Source organism: Halyomorpha halys, unplaced genomic scaffold, assembly GCF_000696795.3.
Source record: "Halyomorpha halys isolate HHAL.00 unplaced genomic scaffold, Hhal_1.1 Scaffold60.1, whole genome shotgun sequence".
NCBI lineage: Eukaryota > Metazoa > Arthropoda > Insecta > Hemiptera > Pentatomidae > Halyomorpha > Halyomorpha halys.
This window is the reverse complement of record NW_027112396.1, coordinates 284,035-302,191: the sequence shown is the minus strand read 5'-3', so window position 1 is coordinate 302,191 and position 18,157 is coordinate 284,035. Positions and strand designations below refer to the sequence as shown.

General features: G+C 28.9%; 1 protein-coding gene across 1 annotated transcript; it reads left to right on the top strand.

Annotated features, from left to right (window-relative positions):
• The first annotated feature begins 271 nt into the window (after positions 1–271).
• Positions 272–16,916, top strand: LOC106692558 (palmitoyltransferase ZDHHC16A). Its single transcript, XM_014438567.2, has 9 exons — positions 272–421; positions 499–646; positions 3,729–3,920; positions 5,486–5,603; positions 5,690–5,886; positions 8,359–8,461; positions 9,328–9,449; positions 9,815–9,885; positions 9,966–16,916. The coding sequence occupies exons 1-9, from the start codon at positions 384–386 to the stop codon at positions 10,081–10,083; spliced, it is 1,107 nt and encodes a 368-aa protein (XP_014294053.1). The 5' UTR covers positions 272–383; the 3' UTR covers positions 10,084–16,916.
• Positions 16,917–18,157: the final 1,241 nt, after the last annotated feature.

The following is an 18,157-nucleotide window of genomic DNA, read 5'->3' as shown; positions in this document are numbered from 1 at the left end:
ACAACAAATTTAAATGATTATCGACTAATCGATTAATCTTTTGTCTTATTAACATATAAATGACAGTATTAGAGATTCGATAAAAGATCTCGTTGTTATGATATTTCCGTATCGTGCTTATAATATTTTCATAATTTTGTCATATTACAACAACAAATACTACACATGAACAGTTTTTGTAAAGTTATATTCATCTTTGTTCTTAATCGATTTATATCAGCCGGCAACCTTTTCGATTATCTTGACGTGGTAGGTTATTGTATATGTTGGGTTGGAGGTTGCCCAAAAATTTACAATTCAAAATGTTTTTGGATGAAAATTTGCAATAATTAATATGAGAAACTGTTTTTTATTTAATTATAAGTTAATATTGAACAACGATCATGGTTCTGTCCATTTTTGAAATGTATAATTATATTAGGTAACCAATAAAATTATTGTTAAGTGAACTCTCCATTCCCTGTTTTTATGGTTTATTTAATGTTATTGACATTTTAGATCTCGAATCTTCTGGCATTGGGGAAACATTGAGCTATGCTTCAAATCTCTTTTTTTTAATAAACATTTAGACTCAAATTATTTCTCTGATATATTGATGGAACCAATCTTTAGTGTAGTTGATAATTTTACTAAATTTCTTGGACCGGTAAGTGATTTAAAATTAATTTTTACAGCCAAAACTGCTTGTAGCTTTTATAGATTGCTTTCTATTACAATATAATTCAATATTAGTGTAATATGATTTTCCCAATGATTTTGGTGCTAAGTATAGCATCCCTGTTCCTACAACAAACTCTCCAAAGATGATCATTAAAATGAATTTCCACATGAAAGGAAAACCTCTGCTTGCAAATAGAATGGTGCTAAAGATTTATAATAAGTATATATCAACTGTCATTCCAAAAATTTTCTTGTATCAAGATGTCAATTATTTTGGAATATTCTGAGAAAGTTTAGAAAATCTTTCGATAAAGAAGACTATGGTTATATTTTTATTAGAGCAGCGACACTATTATTAATGTTACCCGCAGCTAGTTATTTGTAGATAAAGGTTTTTCATCGTGCCAAAAACAAGATTTTTTTTTTAATCTTTAAAAAGTTACTTTCAACTCTTCATGATGTTAGTGGTCTTTGAGGAGGATAAAATGTGGCCACTTTTAGTTCTTGGTCACTCCAACTCCTGTCACATAGATAAAACTGCAATCCAGTAATCAACATGTAATCCATTTCTGAATTCAATCTAATACCTGTCACATCAAATTGTTGGCAAGGCAGTTTGGAGATGTGCAACTTTACCAAAATCACTTAGAGAGTGAAAAATTATTATGAAAGTTAAATGTTTAGAAATATGTCATTATTGAATCAATAAAATCTTATCAAATTTAAGCTGTTACAAAAGTATGGGGAGGAAATACCCCTTGTTCAAATTTAAAATTGTATGAAAAAAATTGATCAACTTTAGTTGCTTAAGTACTCAGTATACTGATCCATTGGACAGACAGTATTAGAAAGTGGTATGTGGCAAGTGGAACACGTTTTGAATATTGCGAAGTTTTGAGGGAAAATATATTAAAATTTGATTTTACTCAAAGAGAATTACTACATAATAACAACGTAATGCAATATAGGCCTCACTAAACTTACTAAAGTTACAAGACTGGTGCCAACTATTGAAGATTCAACCAAAGAATGAAAACTTCTAAGATATTACTTTTACCCTGAGAAAAGGAACTTGCCCTCCAATTAACATTTGACAAGAAAATGACATAGCGACCACATATTAAGAAAAACGTCAGTCATTCAACCTAAAACTAAATTAATTATGCTCACTGCTCAGATGATACACCAAATTAAAAACAAGACAATAATTAAACACATACACATTATAAAACCAGTTTATACACACAGATTTATGGAAACGCTAAACAGACTCACATTTAATGGCTAAAAGCTTTCTAATCTAAAACTACGATATATTACCTAAGTACCATAGTACATATATATTTAACAGTATTAAACATACTGACTTAAAGATTCCAATGGTTTCTGAATACATATCAACTTATTACTAGCATTTTTATGAAAATTACTGGGACACCATAATTAGTTTAAAGAACAAATGGCCATGACTCTCATGCCTGAGGAAACTAAAAATAATGTGGATGAGAATAAAGAAGAGGTATCACTGGGTTCTGTTGTTCCTTATGCCGTACATACTGGTTATTTAATTAATGTAACAGTCTGGCAATCTGCTGATTGTAAATATCATTAAATCAGGTGTGGATGAAAATAAAAAGTAAAAAAAACTTTCATTAAGTTTTAATACTGATTTAAATGTGTATCAAGGTTTTGCCCAAAGTTATAGACTTTCATCAGCGTGGGTGGAATATTGTTATCTTAAAATTCTTGCACTGAATGTTTTGGAATTCACATTAATTTTTTTCCAATTTAAGTCTGCTCTGTGTAACTTGACCAGCTATTATTAACAGTCGGCCATGTCTCTGGTCATATTATGTGCCCTCTATCGTTTTATTTTATTTTTATTTGTACGTATATAATATTAATTTGTATATAAAAGTAATTTGTGCGTGCATCACACAATTGTCGACAAACGTGCATTTCGTGTTCCTATTGTCATAATCAGGACTCGCTGACACATTAAAGATAACAAAATTGAGCAAACGGAAATATGCATCTCCTTTAGTGTAAAGATGACAGATGGTCAAAAATTGCCACAGAATGGACTCCATGGAACCTTCAAAAGAGAAGATGGAGTGATATGATCAAGAGGATGGCAGGCCCCTCTGGTGGAACGCTGCTAGGGACAGGGATGTCTGGAAGGAGAAATGGAAAGAACTCGCCTCCTAATAGGGCACTCCGGAAAATGCTCACTGTTATCTTTCCTGCAAAGGGTTGGCCTATGCAGGAAAGGATGCAGAAAAATGGAAAGAAAATTGATAGAAGTTAATGTTTTGTCAATTAATATATATAAATATATTTCTATATTCTTTAAATGTTTATATTGTATTTTGTATGATTTTTAATTTTTGCATAAATAAAAGGCTATTTCATTTCACTGTCATAATAACCATGGAAACACAAAACCATTTGCTTTTTCCTTTAGCTAATTATCAAATTCTTTCATATTTTATATTTATCTATTTTTTATTACTGCTAAAAATGAGGGATGGTTACTTATTGCAAATGACACAAAATTAATGGTAGTTTAGAGATGAAGTTTTTTTGAAAATTCACCATTTAAATCTTGTCAAATGTTTTTAATCAAGATAACACGTAGCTTATATTAAAAACCTCTTAGTTTTACATTGATATGTAAGTTGTTTTTGAAAAAATAATTAAAAATTATAAAATTGATAATAGATACCAGTAAGTCAATTTTGAAGAAAACGTTATTGTAACATTCCGATTATATATCTACTTTAAATATTTAATTTCAGTTTGTCATAACTTTTTATCTTTGAGCCATGCTGTCCATATACACACACAATCAGACACATTCACAGACAATTTTACAAGACTTGGTCATTTTGACTCGGTGGACTTTAAAACATATATTTCTGTTAAAATCTCAGATTTGAAATTTTTCATGATCAAAATACTTTCCATTACTCTAAATTTTATTTATAGATAAGTGAAAATAAAAACATTAATTTATTATATATATATTTTTATATTACCCTTTAACTAAACGCATTGTCTTCTTACAGTTTTTTGTAGTTTGTGTAATTCTGATAATGATGGCAGTAATTTTAATTGCATATTTTATTGGCCTTCCCTATTGGTGGAATAAGAATCCTAATGCAGCCATTGTTTTGGTCATAGTTGGAAATTGGCTGAAGTGGAACACATTATTTCATTATTATAAAGGAGTCGTAACATCGCCAGGATATCCTCCTAAGGTAGTTAGTGATGTCCTGCTTAAGGAGAGTTATTTATTCTTATTCTAAATAATTTAACTTATTAAAAATCCATATGTTTACTTGTATATTTTATTCTTTATCATTAAATATAAAGATATAAGTCAAAATTAATTACATAACACACCTCAGCTAACAGAAATAGACTGATTTAAGTAAATTAAAATACTAGAATCTTGTTTTTGGTATTTACAATTACCAAGAAATTGTATTGAGCAATGATTAAACAAGGTGAGCATCCACGCTCATCTAGTAAGTTTGTCCACCCAACCCAATGAATTGATCGAACAAAAATTCTTCAAAACAGTAGCCAAGAGAACTAATGAAAATAATTTAATTTCTGTACCACTCTAACCCATGAAGGCTCATGAGTTCAGTATTTAGTAAGGTTGTGCAAAGAGGTGATTTAATCAAGTTCACTTTATGTTGATACTCTCATTATAGTTCACTTTATGTTGAAACTCTCATTATAGAGGCTGGGTATGCCCCAGGAAGACTCCTGGACCCACTGGATATACTGTAATATGAATACTATAGACTTGGGTTCTTTTGAAAATAAATTACTTGTCTGTTTATAAAACTAATTCATCATACCACAAGATCAAATACTTTTCATTGGCTGCAACAAAGAGTTAAAACTGTGAATTGCTGGAAACAATTACGAGAGTCACAAATATTTTATCAGAGAAGTGTGATAACACTTTTTGATACATACCAACTTACTACTGTCCTATGGTATACTAGAAAAATAATAGCTTTAATGACAAACCTATTGTTTATTAATTACTCATTTTAATGTGAAACCGTGGATACATGATAGTATAGATAACTACCCGGTCTGTACCTCCGATGAAAAGGAAAGTACCTTTCACCTGTCTGATCTTGGACCTGTCTCATGTATTGTGACATTAAAATAAAATATGTTGGCAGATCCACTCTTCAGAACAATTATTCAATTTATTAAAAGGACCTGATTGGAGAACCTCTTAGCAACTATGTATGATGCGCTACACTGGAAGGAGCTCAGTTGGTTAACATGTGAGGGATCGATGCCATTTTAGTTTGTTACTAGTGCTTTGTTTCTTTAAGCATAAATACTGTTTTGTTATTTTAAATTATTGACTGACTAAAAGCATTGTTTTTAAAGTATATAACGTATTGTTTTTTTTGTTTTTTTATGTTTTTAGTTAAAATTGCACAGACCGATATTTTTCCATTTTCTAAATGTATTTTATAATTGTTGAATGGATCCATTTTTTAAATAAACCCTCCTCCCCCCCAAAAAAACCTCTTGAGGGTACGAATTTGATGAATAGTGTTTTGGCCTATTCTAACCCCACCTGGAAGAACATCTCCTTTTTCAGTACTTTTGTGTATAAATTATTTTTTTCTTCATAGTAGTTCTGGTGTACTGTTTTGAAGTCAGTTTTCTTTTTTTTTTTTTTTTTTTAAAGAAAAGTGTTTATATTATATTTTTTAATATATAATCATGCTTATAGTTTTTTCTTTTAATAATTTGCTTAAATGATTTTGTCTAATAATTTTAGGGTACTGTTATTCAGGAAGCTGTAAGCATTTGTAAAAAGTGTATTTCACCAAAACCGCCGAGAACTCATCACTGTTCTGTTTGTAATAGATGTATTCTCAAAATGGATCATCATTGTCGTATCCTTTATTTGCTTTTAAAAAGCACCATATATTTTCTTGCACCATTTTCCTCACTTAATGAAATTTCTTTAACTTGATTTTAGCTTGGCTTAACAACTGTGTTGGCCATTATAATCATAGATACTTTTTTATGTACATGGTTTTCATATCTCTGAGCACGTTGTTCATAATGATTTTCGGATATGAAATAGCGTATACAGAAGTTTGGCTCAAGGAGGTCATCAGCGAAGAAGTTTATGGCCATCCTGTTAGATTTGATAATTCAAACATCATACCAGTTGTAAGTAAAATTATTTGTACATATCCATCATTGAATATTAATGAATAAAAAAGAATTCTGAGATTAAATTTCATCTAAGGATAAAAGCATTTCTTAGCCTTCATGTACACTTGTTTGGCTACATATTTACAAAAAGTTTAATTTCAATTATCTATTAACTACTAGTAGTTCTGTGAACAATAAACCTCACTAAATATTTTGAGCCGTACCCTTTACAATATCTTTATGATTACCGACAACACACACAAAAAAATTAATATCTTTTTTAAAGTACATTAAATTATGTAAAATTTGAGCTCTATTAGAGCTCTTTACATTTAATATTTCCTGAGATGCAGTTTTTCTAAAACATTTTTTCCAAATAATTGTAAATCAACATTTTTAAAATTTATTTTGACAAATATTATGAAAACTGCTATGCTTACAAATATAATCATTATATGCCACTTTATGGTGCATTTAATGAGCTTTAATTTGACTATTGTTTTCCCTTCATCATTTGTAACACTGCATTAGAAAAAAAAATTAACGAAAATAAATATTGTCACATGAATTTGGAGATTTGATCATTAAGTATATGTACACCGGAGGAGCCAGATTCCAGGAGAAACAGTAGGAAGCTGTATCTTTGAGAGAGTGGAGGAGTTTCCTTACCTAGAATCTCAGGTCACAGCAACACATAATGTTTCCACTGAAATAAAGCAGAGGATCACAGCAGCTAACCGATGCTATTTAGTCTGTTAAAACAGTTCTGGAGCAAGCTCATTAGCAGGAAAACAAAGGTACATTTGTATAAAACTCTAATTAGGCCTTTCCTAACACACGCCTCCCAGGCATGGACCCTATCCACACAGGATAGAAATAATCTGTTGATCTTCGAGGGAAAGATCCTTCGAAGAATCTATGGGCCAGTAAGGGATGATGAAGGCTGGAGAAGAAGAAGACATAAGGAACTCTATGAGCTGCTCCAGGATATAGATATTATCCCCTTTGTTACGCTGGGACGCCTTTGGTGGGCATGACATGTTGCATACATGTGTCCCGGAAAAAATGCCTAAAAGAGTCATGGAAGAAGTAATCCATTGTCCAAGAAGAATCGAATGGCGTGTTACAAGAGAATTGTGAGGTGTGGAGTTGAGGAACCTTAGAAGGATAGTAATGGATTTTCATATAACATGTTTGAAATTTGATTATTTTAAGAAAGTTATTTTTATTAGATGCTGACTCTTAAATAAGAGCTTTATCAGACCTCCTTTAAGACTAATCCTCTACCGTGTTATTCTGATTTCTAATAAAGCCATCAGAAACTGTAGTATTGGAGGAAGAGATTGGTTCAAATATTAAAAATATTCTTTATGATGTACATGCTGCTCTAACTTCTTATGAACTGTGATTCATACCCTAATCATTGAGGTACACAAATATTAAATAAATTGTTTATCACGTCCTCAACCATAATTAAAAAGACAGAACAGAGAAGAATTAAAAATCTTCCTGGCCTCAATAGAGTGATTTAGTCGGACATGTTATACATAGCGCACTGCCAGACATATTTGAGTTATTCAATTAAAAATAACCACATTTAATTCATACATTAGTTTGCACTTATGAACAATGAGTGAATAAAATTAAGCTAAACCAGAGTCAAGCATGAAAGAAGAGAAGAAGGAAGGCAGACATGGCAATGAATAAAGAAAGAAAGTGAGGAAGTAAGATCCATCCAGTGAGCATGAAAAGATGACAGTATTAATTTATCATATTCCAAAACAAAAATTTTATTCAAAGTAAAAATAGAAACAGAACATCTCAATTTTCGAACAAACAATCAATCTCTAAGTTTAATCCTTTTTTTTTGTATAAAGTTTAAATATTGTGTACTAACAGATATGCGTCTTTTCATTCCAAACTCCTTAACCATCCTAACCCATTAATTCTTAATCTTTCATCCTTAACAATCCCTGATAATCCTCCGAGGCGTCTGAAAAGAAGATGGCCACGGGACCTTCTAATTTAAATTAATGTTTGAAGTACCACCAATGGGTGGTTCCTTCCCAAGATTTTTAAGTGTATATAAAACATACAACATATTTACCTATTGTATTATTTCGTACAGTTGTAAATTACATTAAATAAATAATAAAAAAAAAATATTGTGTACTTAATTTTATTGTTTTGGTTAAAATATATGTTAAAAATACAATTTAAAGTTAACTGTTATTCAAATCCATCCATACAGTTCACTATTGAATTATTTAGATTCCAATACAGTCCACTCATTTTCATTCATAACCAGTCCTAAATCACTTTTTTCTTGATCAGGGATAATATTTAATTCCACCTAAATTACTCTAATAATTAAATAATGTGGATGCTGTACAAACTTTGATTCCTACCACATTCTTTGGTGAGCACATATATTAAAAAAAATTATTTTTGTAAACAAAATAATTTGTATTTTTATCATACTTTCAGCCTGAGTGGGATAACACAACTTGTACTGAACTTCCTGTTGAACCTCCTCCAGCCATGTTATGGAGAAAAAGGGCTATATTTTTTATGGCCTTTATTTGCAGTGGTATGTTCTTGAAATTAATCACTTTTTGTAACATATAATAATAATAAGATGGTCAGGGTTGCGGTCAAAAAGGAACAAATAGTTTTTAACTATTTATAGTCCGACGTTTCGCCCCACTTTGCAGGGCTTCATTAGGGCTAAAAAAGATACAAAAAGCAACTAAGAACATTACAACAATAAGATATCATAAGGTATATTAAGGTAGGATAAATATTATGAAAAATTAAATGATAAGAAAATTATATATAAATAAAAGGAAGGAAGACATAAAATAAACAATGATAAAAATAAAAAATTGTAACAATTGTAAGAATAAAAATTTTGTAAAGTATAGAGTTAAAAAAGTACAGACGTACATAAAACAAAAAAAAAAAGAAAAGTAGATGTGGGAACACAAAATTTAACACATTAACAGACGGAGAATGAAGAAGAAAGTTGAGATTAAATAAAAGTCATGAAAGACAAATATAAATGAAATTAATAATGATGATATTAAATGAGCAAAGAAATGAATTTTATTTAATCTCAACTTTCTTCTTCATTCTCCGTCTGTTAGTGTGTTTAAATTTTGTGTTCCCACGTCTACTTTTTTTTTGTTTTGTTTTTTATATGTTTCCTGTACTTTTTTCGATACATAAAAAAAACAATAATGGGGATTGATGGAGTTGGTTATGCTGTACTTGTTGGAATTATTGTATTCCGCATTTTTTTAATATTGTTATAAAACTTTAGCTTATATGATCATTTGAATGGTTATCATGACAACTAAAAACATTGGATATTATTTTAAATGTTAAAATAATGTTTACTTAAGGCTGTTAGTTTTTATATTAATTAGATCAGTTTATGTCTGAATTTATTTATAGGTGCGTTTATCGCTTTAACTTGGTTAGCTATCTGGCATGCGAAGCACATTCTTAGAGGAGAAACTAGTATTGAAGCTCATATTAACAAAGCCGAAACAAAACGCTTAGCCGCTCTAAACCAGGTATTTAAATATAACTGACCAATAATGATAAATATACTGATATTAGTACAATCAATCTCACATTTAAAACTACTTTACTTTGAAAAAAAATATCAGATAACTTTCACCCACCTCTCTACTTTGATATTTAAATGAAATTAATCTGTGTACATCACAAATCAGCTATATCTTTATTATTCAGAAGGATAATCCTTCCCATTACTGTATATTTTATTTATAGGTAACTGAAAGTAAACTCTGACTATTGCCATAACAACCATGGAAAAACAACAATTATCTGATTCTTTTATATTTTATATTCATGCATTATTACTAAGATAAACTTTTTTTTTTCAAATATATAAAAACAATTTTTTTAATTTCAGGACTACATAAATCCATATAATTATGGATCTAAAGAGAACTTTAAAATTTTTTTTGGTATTGAGGATGGAAGGTCAGTTCTATAAATTTCTGTCATTTAAGATATAATTATTTTTGTATAAGTTTTCATTTTATTTTATTATTTTTTTTTAGCCATCGTTCATGGTTGCACATTATCTTTCCTTCCCCTCATCGTCCTTTTGGTGATGGTCTTACGTGGCAAAATGCAAATCATATAAAGAAAACAATGGAAGACAAGAAGAATCCTTAAGGACCCTAATTTTACTTTTTGTAATAACATAAGTACAAAAAAAGTTCATTAGAGTTTGTTCGAAGGACAACCGAAATACTTTGTAAGAGTGCTCTTCATGAAGACATCGAAAACTTTGTATTTCTTGTACATATTGTACATTTATTCTATATCAATTATTGCATCTTAAAAACTTATGCATTTTTAATTAATATACTCACTATTTTATGTGTGTTAGCTTTGTATATAGTTACCACACTGTATAAGGGGTATTCATGATCTTTAGTTTAACATCTTAGATGTAAAAAGATGTGATAAATGAAGAAATATTTCCTTCATTTAGCACGTTAAAACGATATTACATTTAGTATGGTTGATAGGTTTGCTAAATGGAGAATAACGTCAGGCGGCAGACCAGCTGAGCTCCACACCATTTTGTCTATTGTTTTTTTGGTTGGTTAGTTGCGTGTAGTTCGTGTTTGGTTTGTGTTGATTTTGTTTGGACGTTTTTAAAATTTTAGAAGGGTTAGTTACAAAACTGGAGTTCTGCATTTAACATATAACACAGACTTTAAATTGGGCTGCTCAAAATCCTATAATTATGATATTTAGCATGCTTAAACTTTTTACATTGAACACATGATGAATACCCTTAATGGGTAACACTCGATGAATATTCTACCCCTGCAGTGTAGTTTGTTAGTTGCTATCTAGTTAAATTGAGAAGGGGATATTATTATTAATAATTTTGATTGAATACCAAAACATAGATGATTTTTATCAAGCGTGTTTATGAAGATCAGATTTGAATTACATTTAAAAACAAAATCAACATCCAGAATTGATTAACAGTGTTAGATTCACACTTGGCTGATGTGTTTATATTTGTTAGGCATTTGCCTGGTTTATTTTTTACTGTTTATTTTTCTTCATTTAGTTCTTATTTAAGGTTACAAGAGGAACTTAAAAAAAAACATGAAAGCAGATAGTAGAAGAGGGCGAGGTAGACTTAGGACATTGAAAAGTAATAATCCTTGATAGGACTCGGCCTAAGAGAGAAACAATTCTTGGATAGGGTGATCTAGAAGAAGGACATACAAAATTTAGGTAAAGGAAACCCTTTGCTTGAGTGGAAAATCCTAAATAACTTTTTAAAAAGATTTTGTTTTGTTTTTTAAATTTATTTGTATTTAATGATTACAAATTTAGAGAAAAAAAATTTAAGATTTAATCAGCCATAAAAGAAAAAAAAATCTTGAAAACAATTTAAATTTTAAGAAAAAAATTAAAATTAATAAAAAAATTTTATACTGATATTAGAAATAAAATTTTAATCCATTTAAATGCTTTTTCAACTACCCATTACCACAATAAGTTTTTTGATTTACTTATCTTCTTTTTTAATGAACTTTGAAATTAAATTTTCATCAGATTTCTTTTTTTTTTAATGAAATTTTAATAATTTTTATATTACTGTTTTGACAAAAATGATCCCTTAAAGTTGTATTGAATTCAACTCTGTAGTTTTGAGAAAGAAATTGTGATGTTTGTAATATTACAATAACAAAAATATTGGGTTTCATGGGCTTTCTGGTGGCTTTGAGAATAAACTTCTGACGTTTTAGTGTGCTTGCTGATACCTTCACCTCCTTGTGTAGCTGTTGTTCAAGAAACAATATGTCCATTCTACATATTGGAGCCAAAATCTCTTAATGAGTTGTCGTGTTACAAGTTTATTTATTTTTAGCATGTGTTATTTTTCTTTATCTGTATTTTGTTTTATCAATTACTGCTTTTTAAATTATCTTTTTTACATAAATTCAATTTAGTTCTTGTTTCCAAGAAGTTGTTTACTGATTTTTACATAAAAATTTGTTTACGATATCTTATTATGCAACATTATCTGAATCAATTTGTTCTAACCGCATAATAATTTTATTCCTTATTTGATTATTCTGATAACTGTCAGTGCGTCAATGCCAGTGTAATGAAAACATTGATTTGATGTTTCTTATTTGTTAGAAATTTGATTTCATTATCTGCTCCGAAACCGGTAAACAACTTTTTATGAACACAAATTTATAAATTAATTCTAGGATACTAAAACAACTGAATTTATTTAAAATATGTATATTTTACATACATAGTAGTATATTTTACATAAAATAAAAGAATATTTAATTGTCGTTCCTGACTGATCCAATCATTATATGGATCGCTTTCTTTATAATTATGCTTTCTAAAACTGGTTTTGTTAGCATAAACAATATTTTTATTATTTTTCAGCGATCCATTATATTTGAATGTGAGAATGCTCAAATTTGTTATATGCATATATATATCTCTTGCTTATCTCCAAATTCTAAATTTATAAAAAAATCAATACTTCATCATCGTTATTTTTTATCACTTTGAGTATATTTTATTTTCATTTTCATGCCCCTTTATTTCTATTTTCTATACTTGAATGCTCCACTTCATACTTTAATATTCCTTAATCCTCTGCCAAATGATCCAATGAAATTCCCCCAAAATTGGTCATTTTGGTACTGAACGGTAAGAAATGAAGTGATCTTAATTTATTGTATTTTTTATTTTCTCTTTTTCACCTTTTGTTACCTCCTCCAGGTTTTTTATGTTTCTATTTTTATTTTTCCTTTTTATATTTGATGCTGATTTTCCATTTTGTTATCAAAACCCTCTTTCTACTTCCTTCCCCCTTATCGTCGTACATAATATTTTTTATTATTCAAACTTTATATTTTTTGCCCTTTATTAGGTCTATATTTTTACTTTCTTCCACTTATTACAAACCCTATTTACTTTTTTCCCCATTTGATCACATTACATTTATTTTTCCGATTTCCATTATTCTCTTGGATTTTTTTTTTTTAAAGCCTTAATGAAAGACTAGAATTTCGACACACATTAAAGAGTATATTTCATTATTATGTGTTTTATTTCCGACCACATTCTCTTGTTCTCTTTTACGATCTTTCTACTTAATAAGTTGACTTTGTATTGATAAAGCTGAGATATTTAAATTTTCTTTGATATATGCTAATTTACATTTCTTTTCTTATTGGAAGTTTGTGATGTTTCTTTATCGTTTCTTGTGTTCTTTTATTTACCTGTCCTCAAATATATTTCCAGTGAACTAATTTATCATATGTATTACACATGAGTAATAGTTGTAATTTTTTTTTTACCTGTATTAGTTTTGTGATACATGTTTCTTTCATTTTAATTTCATATTTATATTTAATCTCATAGGTATTACTAAGAGCACTGTCTAATTCATTTAAATTCTGTTTCCAACCTGTGAATCTATATCTCAAATTTACTTTTGAAGGTTTAGTATTATCAGGCCTCACAATTTATTCAGATTTCCACCCTTCTGTTTTCTTTTGTTATTTTATCACATTTTTAAGGGCTGAATAAAAGGGATGGTTATTTTTTTTTATAAACTCTCCTGTTCTAAGCCTGTATACTGCCTTCAAAGTCAGGAAGTATTTAACCAAAAATGGATGTTCAGATTTGAAGTTTAAGACTGATGGATTATGAAGAAAATTCGGAGATCCGATCTGAGATGAGAGTTACTGAGAAATTTGAGAGAGAGTAGATTCTGAATAACCCTTCACTTCAAATTGTCTTTGACTAAAGTCTAAACGTCCATTATTGGTTTTATCGCCCATCCAATTGACCATGTTGGAGTCCCTTAAGAACCAAGAAAATGTCATGATCAGTTTTGTAGGAAAATTTTTGGGTTTTAAAACTGTCCATTGATAATATGTACATCAAACTTCAAAATTTACTCAAAACTTTACTTTAGAAAAGAAAATTTAGTTAGGTTTTAGGAATGAAGATTGCATTATACCAATGGTATTGGATTATTAATTTTTAAATGGCTGTTTAAATTTAATTTTGTCCACTAATGCTATTATTACCATATTTTTTTTTATTAATTAGTTGAAGATATCATGATTGATATTATAATGTTTTATTATTTATATGTTCATATTAATTTTATAAAGTAAATTTTTTTTTTCCTGTTGTAAAGTTGATCATTTTTTCACTATAAAAGACTATTACTCTTCGTATTGATCTTTAAGGATTTGAAATGTGGAAACTTAATATACAAACTGTGCCTAACGATTTTTTAAAATAAAGTGTTTTATAAATTGTTTGATTTGATAATATTATGACTAGAGAATTGATATAATTACATCTTTATGAATTCTTAATTTGCTATGAGTCAGACGAAAAGTTAGCAGCACTTATTTGACTGCTATATGCTCAAGGGCCTGTTCAATATTGACAGTACCCTGTCGTGCTAGTACTGTCCAATTTTGAGATAGTATGACGATGCTTGTAAAAATGCTTACATTTTATTTTTGAGAATGAATGATAAAAACTGATTATTAAATAAAAATCATAAGTGTCTCTATAGAAAACAACACGCAGTTATATATAAAGTTGGAGATATGAAACATAAGATCCAACAATACACTGTCAAGATATGTGTGGCAGTTAGTTGTCACTGCTGTAACTGGTAATGTCTACTATCATGCAAGACCTGCTAGTACAACAGTAATACCGTAATAACAAATGTTTACACAATAGTAATGGCTGCCACAGATTCTGTCATGGCCACAACTGTCATCTTTGAAACAAGTCTATGGCCAGACCAAGAATGATATAGGAAGGTTTGTGTTGATTTTGGCTTTTGACTAAACCTTAGTTAATCTCTTTTCATAATATAAAGAATTGCTTTTAGTATAGGAATTTTAGAATTTACAAAGTATTATCTTACCCACTGTTCTTTATGGAGGCGAAACATGACCTCTTACACTAAGGGAAGAACAGCACCTTAAGGTGTTTGAAAATAAAGCATTACGTAATATATTCAGACTGAAAAAGGATTAGTTAATCAGAGAATTTAGAAGGCTACACTATACTGAATCGAGGGAACTGCACCCGGTAAATATAATTCAGGTTATTGGATTGCAGCGATGAGGCATAAGGTTGCAGTAACAAACGGATCCCTAAAATATTAATTAACTCTAAGGTAAACATCCAAAGATTAGACCAAAACATAGATGGGAAGATTGTGTTAATTCTGATTTGGTATCTTCGGGTTTGCCTTTCTTATTATTACAAACATTTTAAAAGTTACCGATCGAAACACTGTATATATTTTTGTAGAATTCTTTTTTGTCAATTTGTAAATATTAGATTTTAATGAACTCAATTGAATATTGTGTAAATATTACCTGAAAATGTAAATTATCTAAGCTTGGTAATATAAATTATAATTAAAGTGTGATTTATTTATTTTTCATGGATGAAACCACTATAGCAGCAAGGGTATATAACCCAAGGCACACTGGTTGATTCAGATTTGGCATGGGCTAGCAGTGTAGGTTTTTAATTTTTTGTTCTTTTTGTAAGATGTTACAGTAATTTGTCCTAAAAAAAATTTAATTTTCGCCCCCAAGGGCGAGGGATAGCCTGGCAATTTTTATCTTGAAGTGAATGTTACTGTACTCTGATTTACTTGAATTTTCCCCAATTTTTTCTTGGATTTCCCTATACCTCTACTTAGACTGGTTATGAATCTCCTTCTATCAACCCATTTCTTGTTTGATTCTGATGTTTACATCTTTTGTTGGTTTCACAATTTTCAACAAGAGCTTTCTTTATAATTTTATCAAATATATAAATAAGGTTACCCCAGTTTTTATTCTTCAAAAATATTTATTTTAAATACAAATATTTTTAATTGAATACTAGTCAATAACTCAGATATAATTATTTTTGTATGTTTTCACATAAATATTATTGAAATGTTTGTGGTATGTAAGTTTAATAAATAAATAATTGTTTTTTAATTATATTATTTCAAGGATGAATTCAATTTTTTTTTATTTCAGAAATATTTTATTACAGTGAAAGTTTTGCCTTAAAAATAGCTCATCTTCGATATTTTTATTTTATCATCCTAAAAACATTTTTTTCCTATCTACAACTTAAACATCATTTCTTCCAGCATTAAATCATATTTTTTTCTATGCAATATCTACAGCTAATTTATGTAATGTTCGATTTTTATAATTTTATCTTCTTTTATTTATGTTTCTCCTAATAAGGAGCTTGGACTATAGGATGATAAAAAGATTGAAAATAAACTTCTTTTTTTTTTTTAAATGTCCACTATAATTAATAATTTATGAAGTAAAAAAGGGTTGGTTTTATCCTTGAAATAGTAAAATTGATGTAACATTGTAATCTTTTAAGAAATATTTAATAGAAATTCATTAGTTTTTTTAATGTACTGTATTTTTCAAACATTTGTTAAAATTATGGTTACCTATATCTTCCTATTTTATATTTTGTTGTATAATTTCGCTTTTAAATTTTTTAATGAAAGCGTATGCTATCAACACAAAATCAATCTCTGACATTACCTTTCCAATTCAATAGACATTTAAGGATATATTACCTCTGATGTGCTTACTTTATGTAAATATTAATTAATTTATAATTTATTATATGTTTATCTTTTGTTATTATTTGGTATAATTTAGTTTAGATTTTATTTAATTGTATCCTTTTTTAGAATGAAATGGAGAAATCTTTACCATCTGTGTATTAAGGGAGAAGAAATACTTGTAAAATATATTAAATATTAGCATTAAGTTAATTTTAGGCAACATATTCATTCATAAAAAATATGAAGTTTTTCCGTCTAGTCTATAATAACATTCAATTACTAAGTGTATTAATTGTTCTTTTACATTTTTGTAAGTCTCTTTTTTCTAATGAAATTAAATAAATATTGTGATATTGTTTTATTTTTTTGTTTTTAATTTTGTTCCTTTTGACCAAATTCATAAATCACTGCTTTGAGCTTATCTGATCAGAGATTTGGTACTACAAGTGTATTTTAATTTTCAGCATTAATGTCATTTTTTGCTTCTGGCAAAAAACATTATACTGTTTAAAAAACAACAACGTAATGTTCAAGTTTTGTATGGTAACATAAAAGGGTTCTTCTCATCCCACTCAATATACCTAATAGCTTTGTACAACTTGAGACTGGTTGGCCTCAAACTCAAGTTAAAGTCCTTAAGAGGATGCTTCGACAAATTCTGCAGATGTCATAAAATAGTATTACAGAATATTATAGAGGCATTGACATGTAGAAAATTTGTGAGCAATCAGTCCACTCTGTCAAAAGAAAGATTACATGAGAAAGTTCAGAACTATTGGCTGAGTAAAGATCAGAATTGGTCATGAATAAATCATTCAATTCTATTTATAGAAACATAAGTAATCTCGGTGTCATTCATACTTAAACATGAAAATTTAAGCAGTGAAAATCCAACTGGGCCCTGTTTCATAATAAAATACAAACTAATATTAGTCTTGTAGATTTAACTTAATACAATTACACTGACTTGTACAATAGTAACTTGTACTTTAGTACTTTTTAACTCCTATAATATCACTAATAGTCCTCCCGATTATGAAAAAAATAAGTATTAGTGTAATTAACACGTTTCTATTCTTGTATTTTGAACTAATACTATTAGCTTTCATTATGAAATGGGGCTCTGGTTGTCCAAATAAGATTAACTGGCTAAAGGCAAATATCGAGAATTTACTTTGATAAAAATTATTTATTTTCAAGCCAGCAGAACATATTAGAAGATAGCTACACTGTGAAAAACAAGAAATGCTACATTCGTACATTTCTTTAACTACTCCCTATATTGAATGCTGTAAGAAAGAATGTGTTAGGTAGCATAGAATTGAGTACTGTAAATGTTTTAGGTAGCATAGAATTGAGTGTCGTAAATGTCTCTGCAGTCAATGAACTGTACCACTATTCCTCCCAATAAATGAAATCAACCCTTAATTGCTCATTTTGGGTCATCTTTGTAATTAAGTGGGATCAAAATGACCTGATTTGAGTAGTAAAAGCTGTTAAACTGTCGGCTTGAGAAAATTGAATCCTAATTCTGGAAACATTTTTTGAACATGTTCTGTTTTATTTTATTTTCTTCAAGTTTTACCAATGTAATTATTTTCT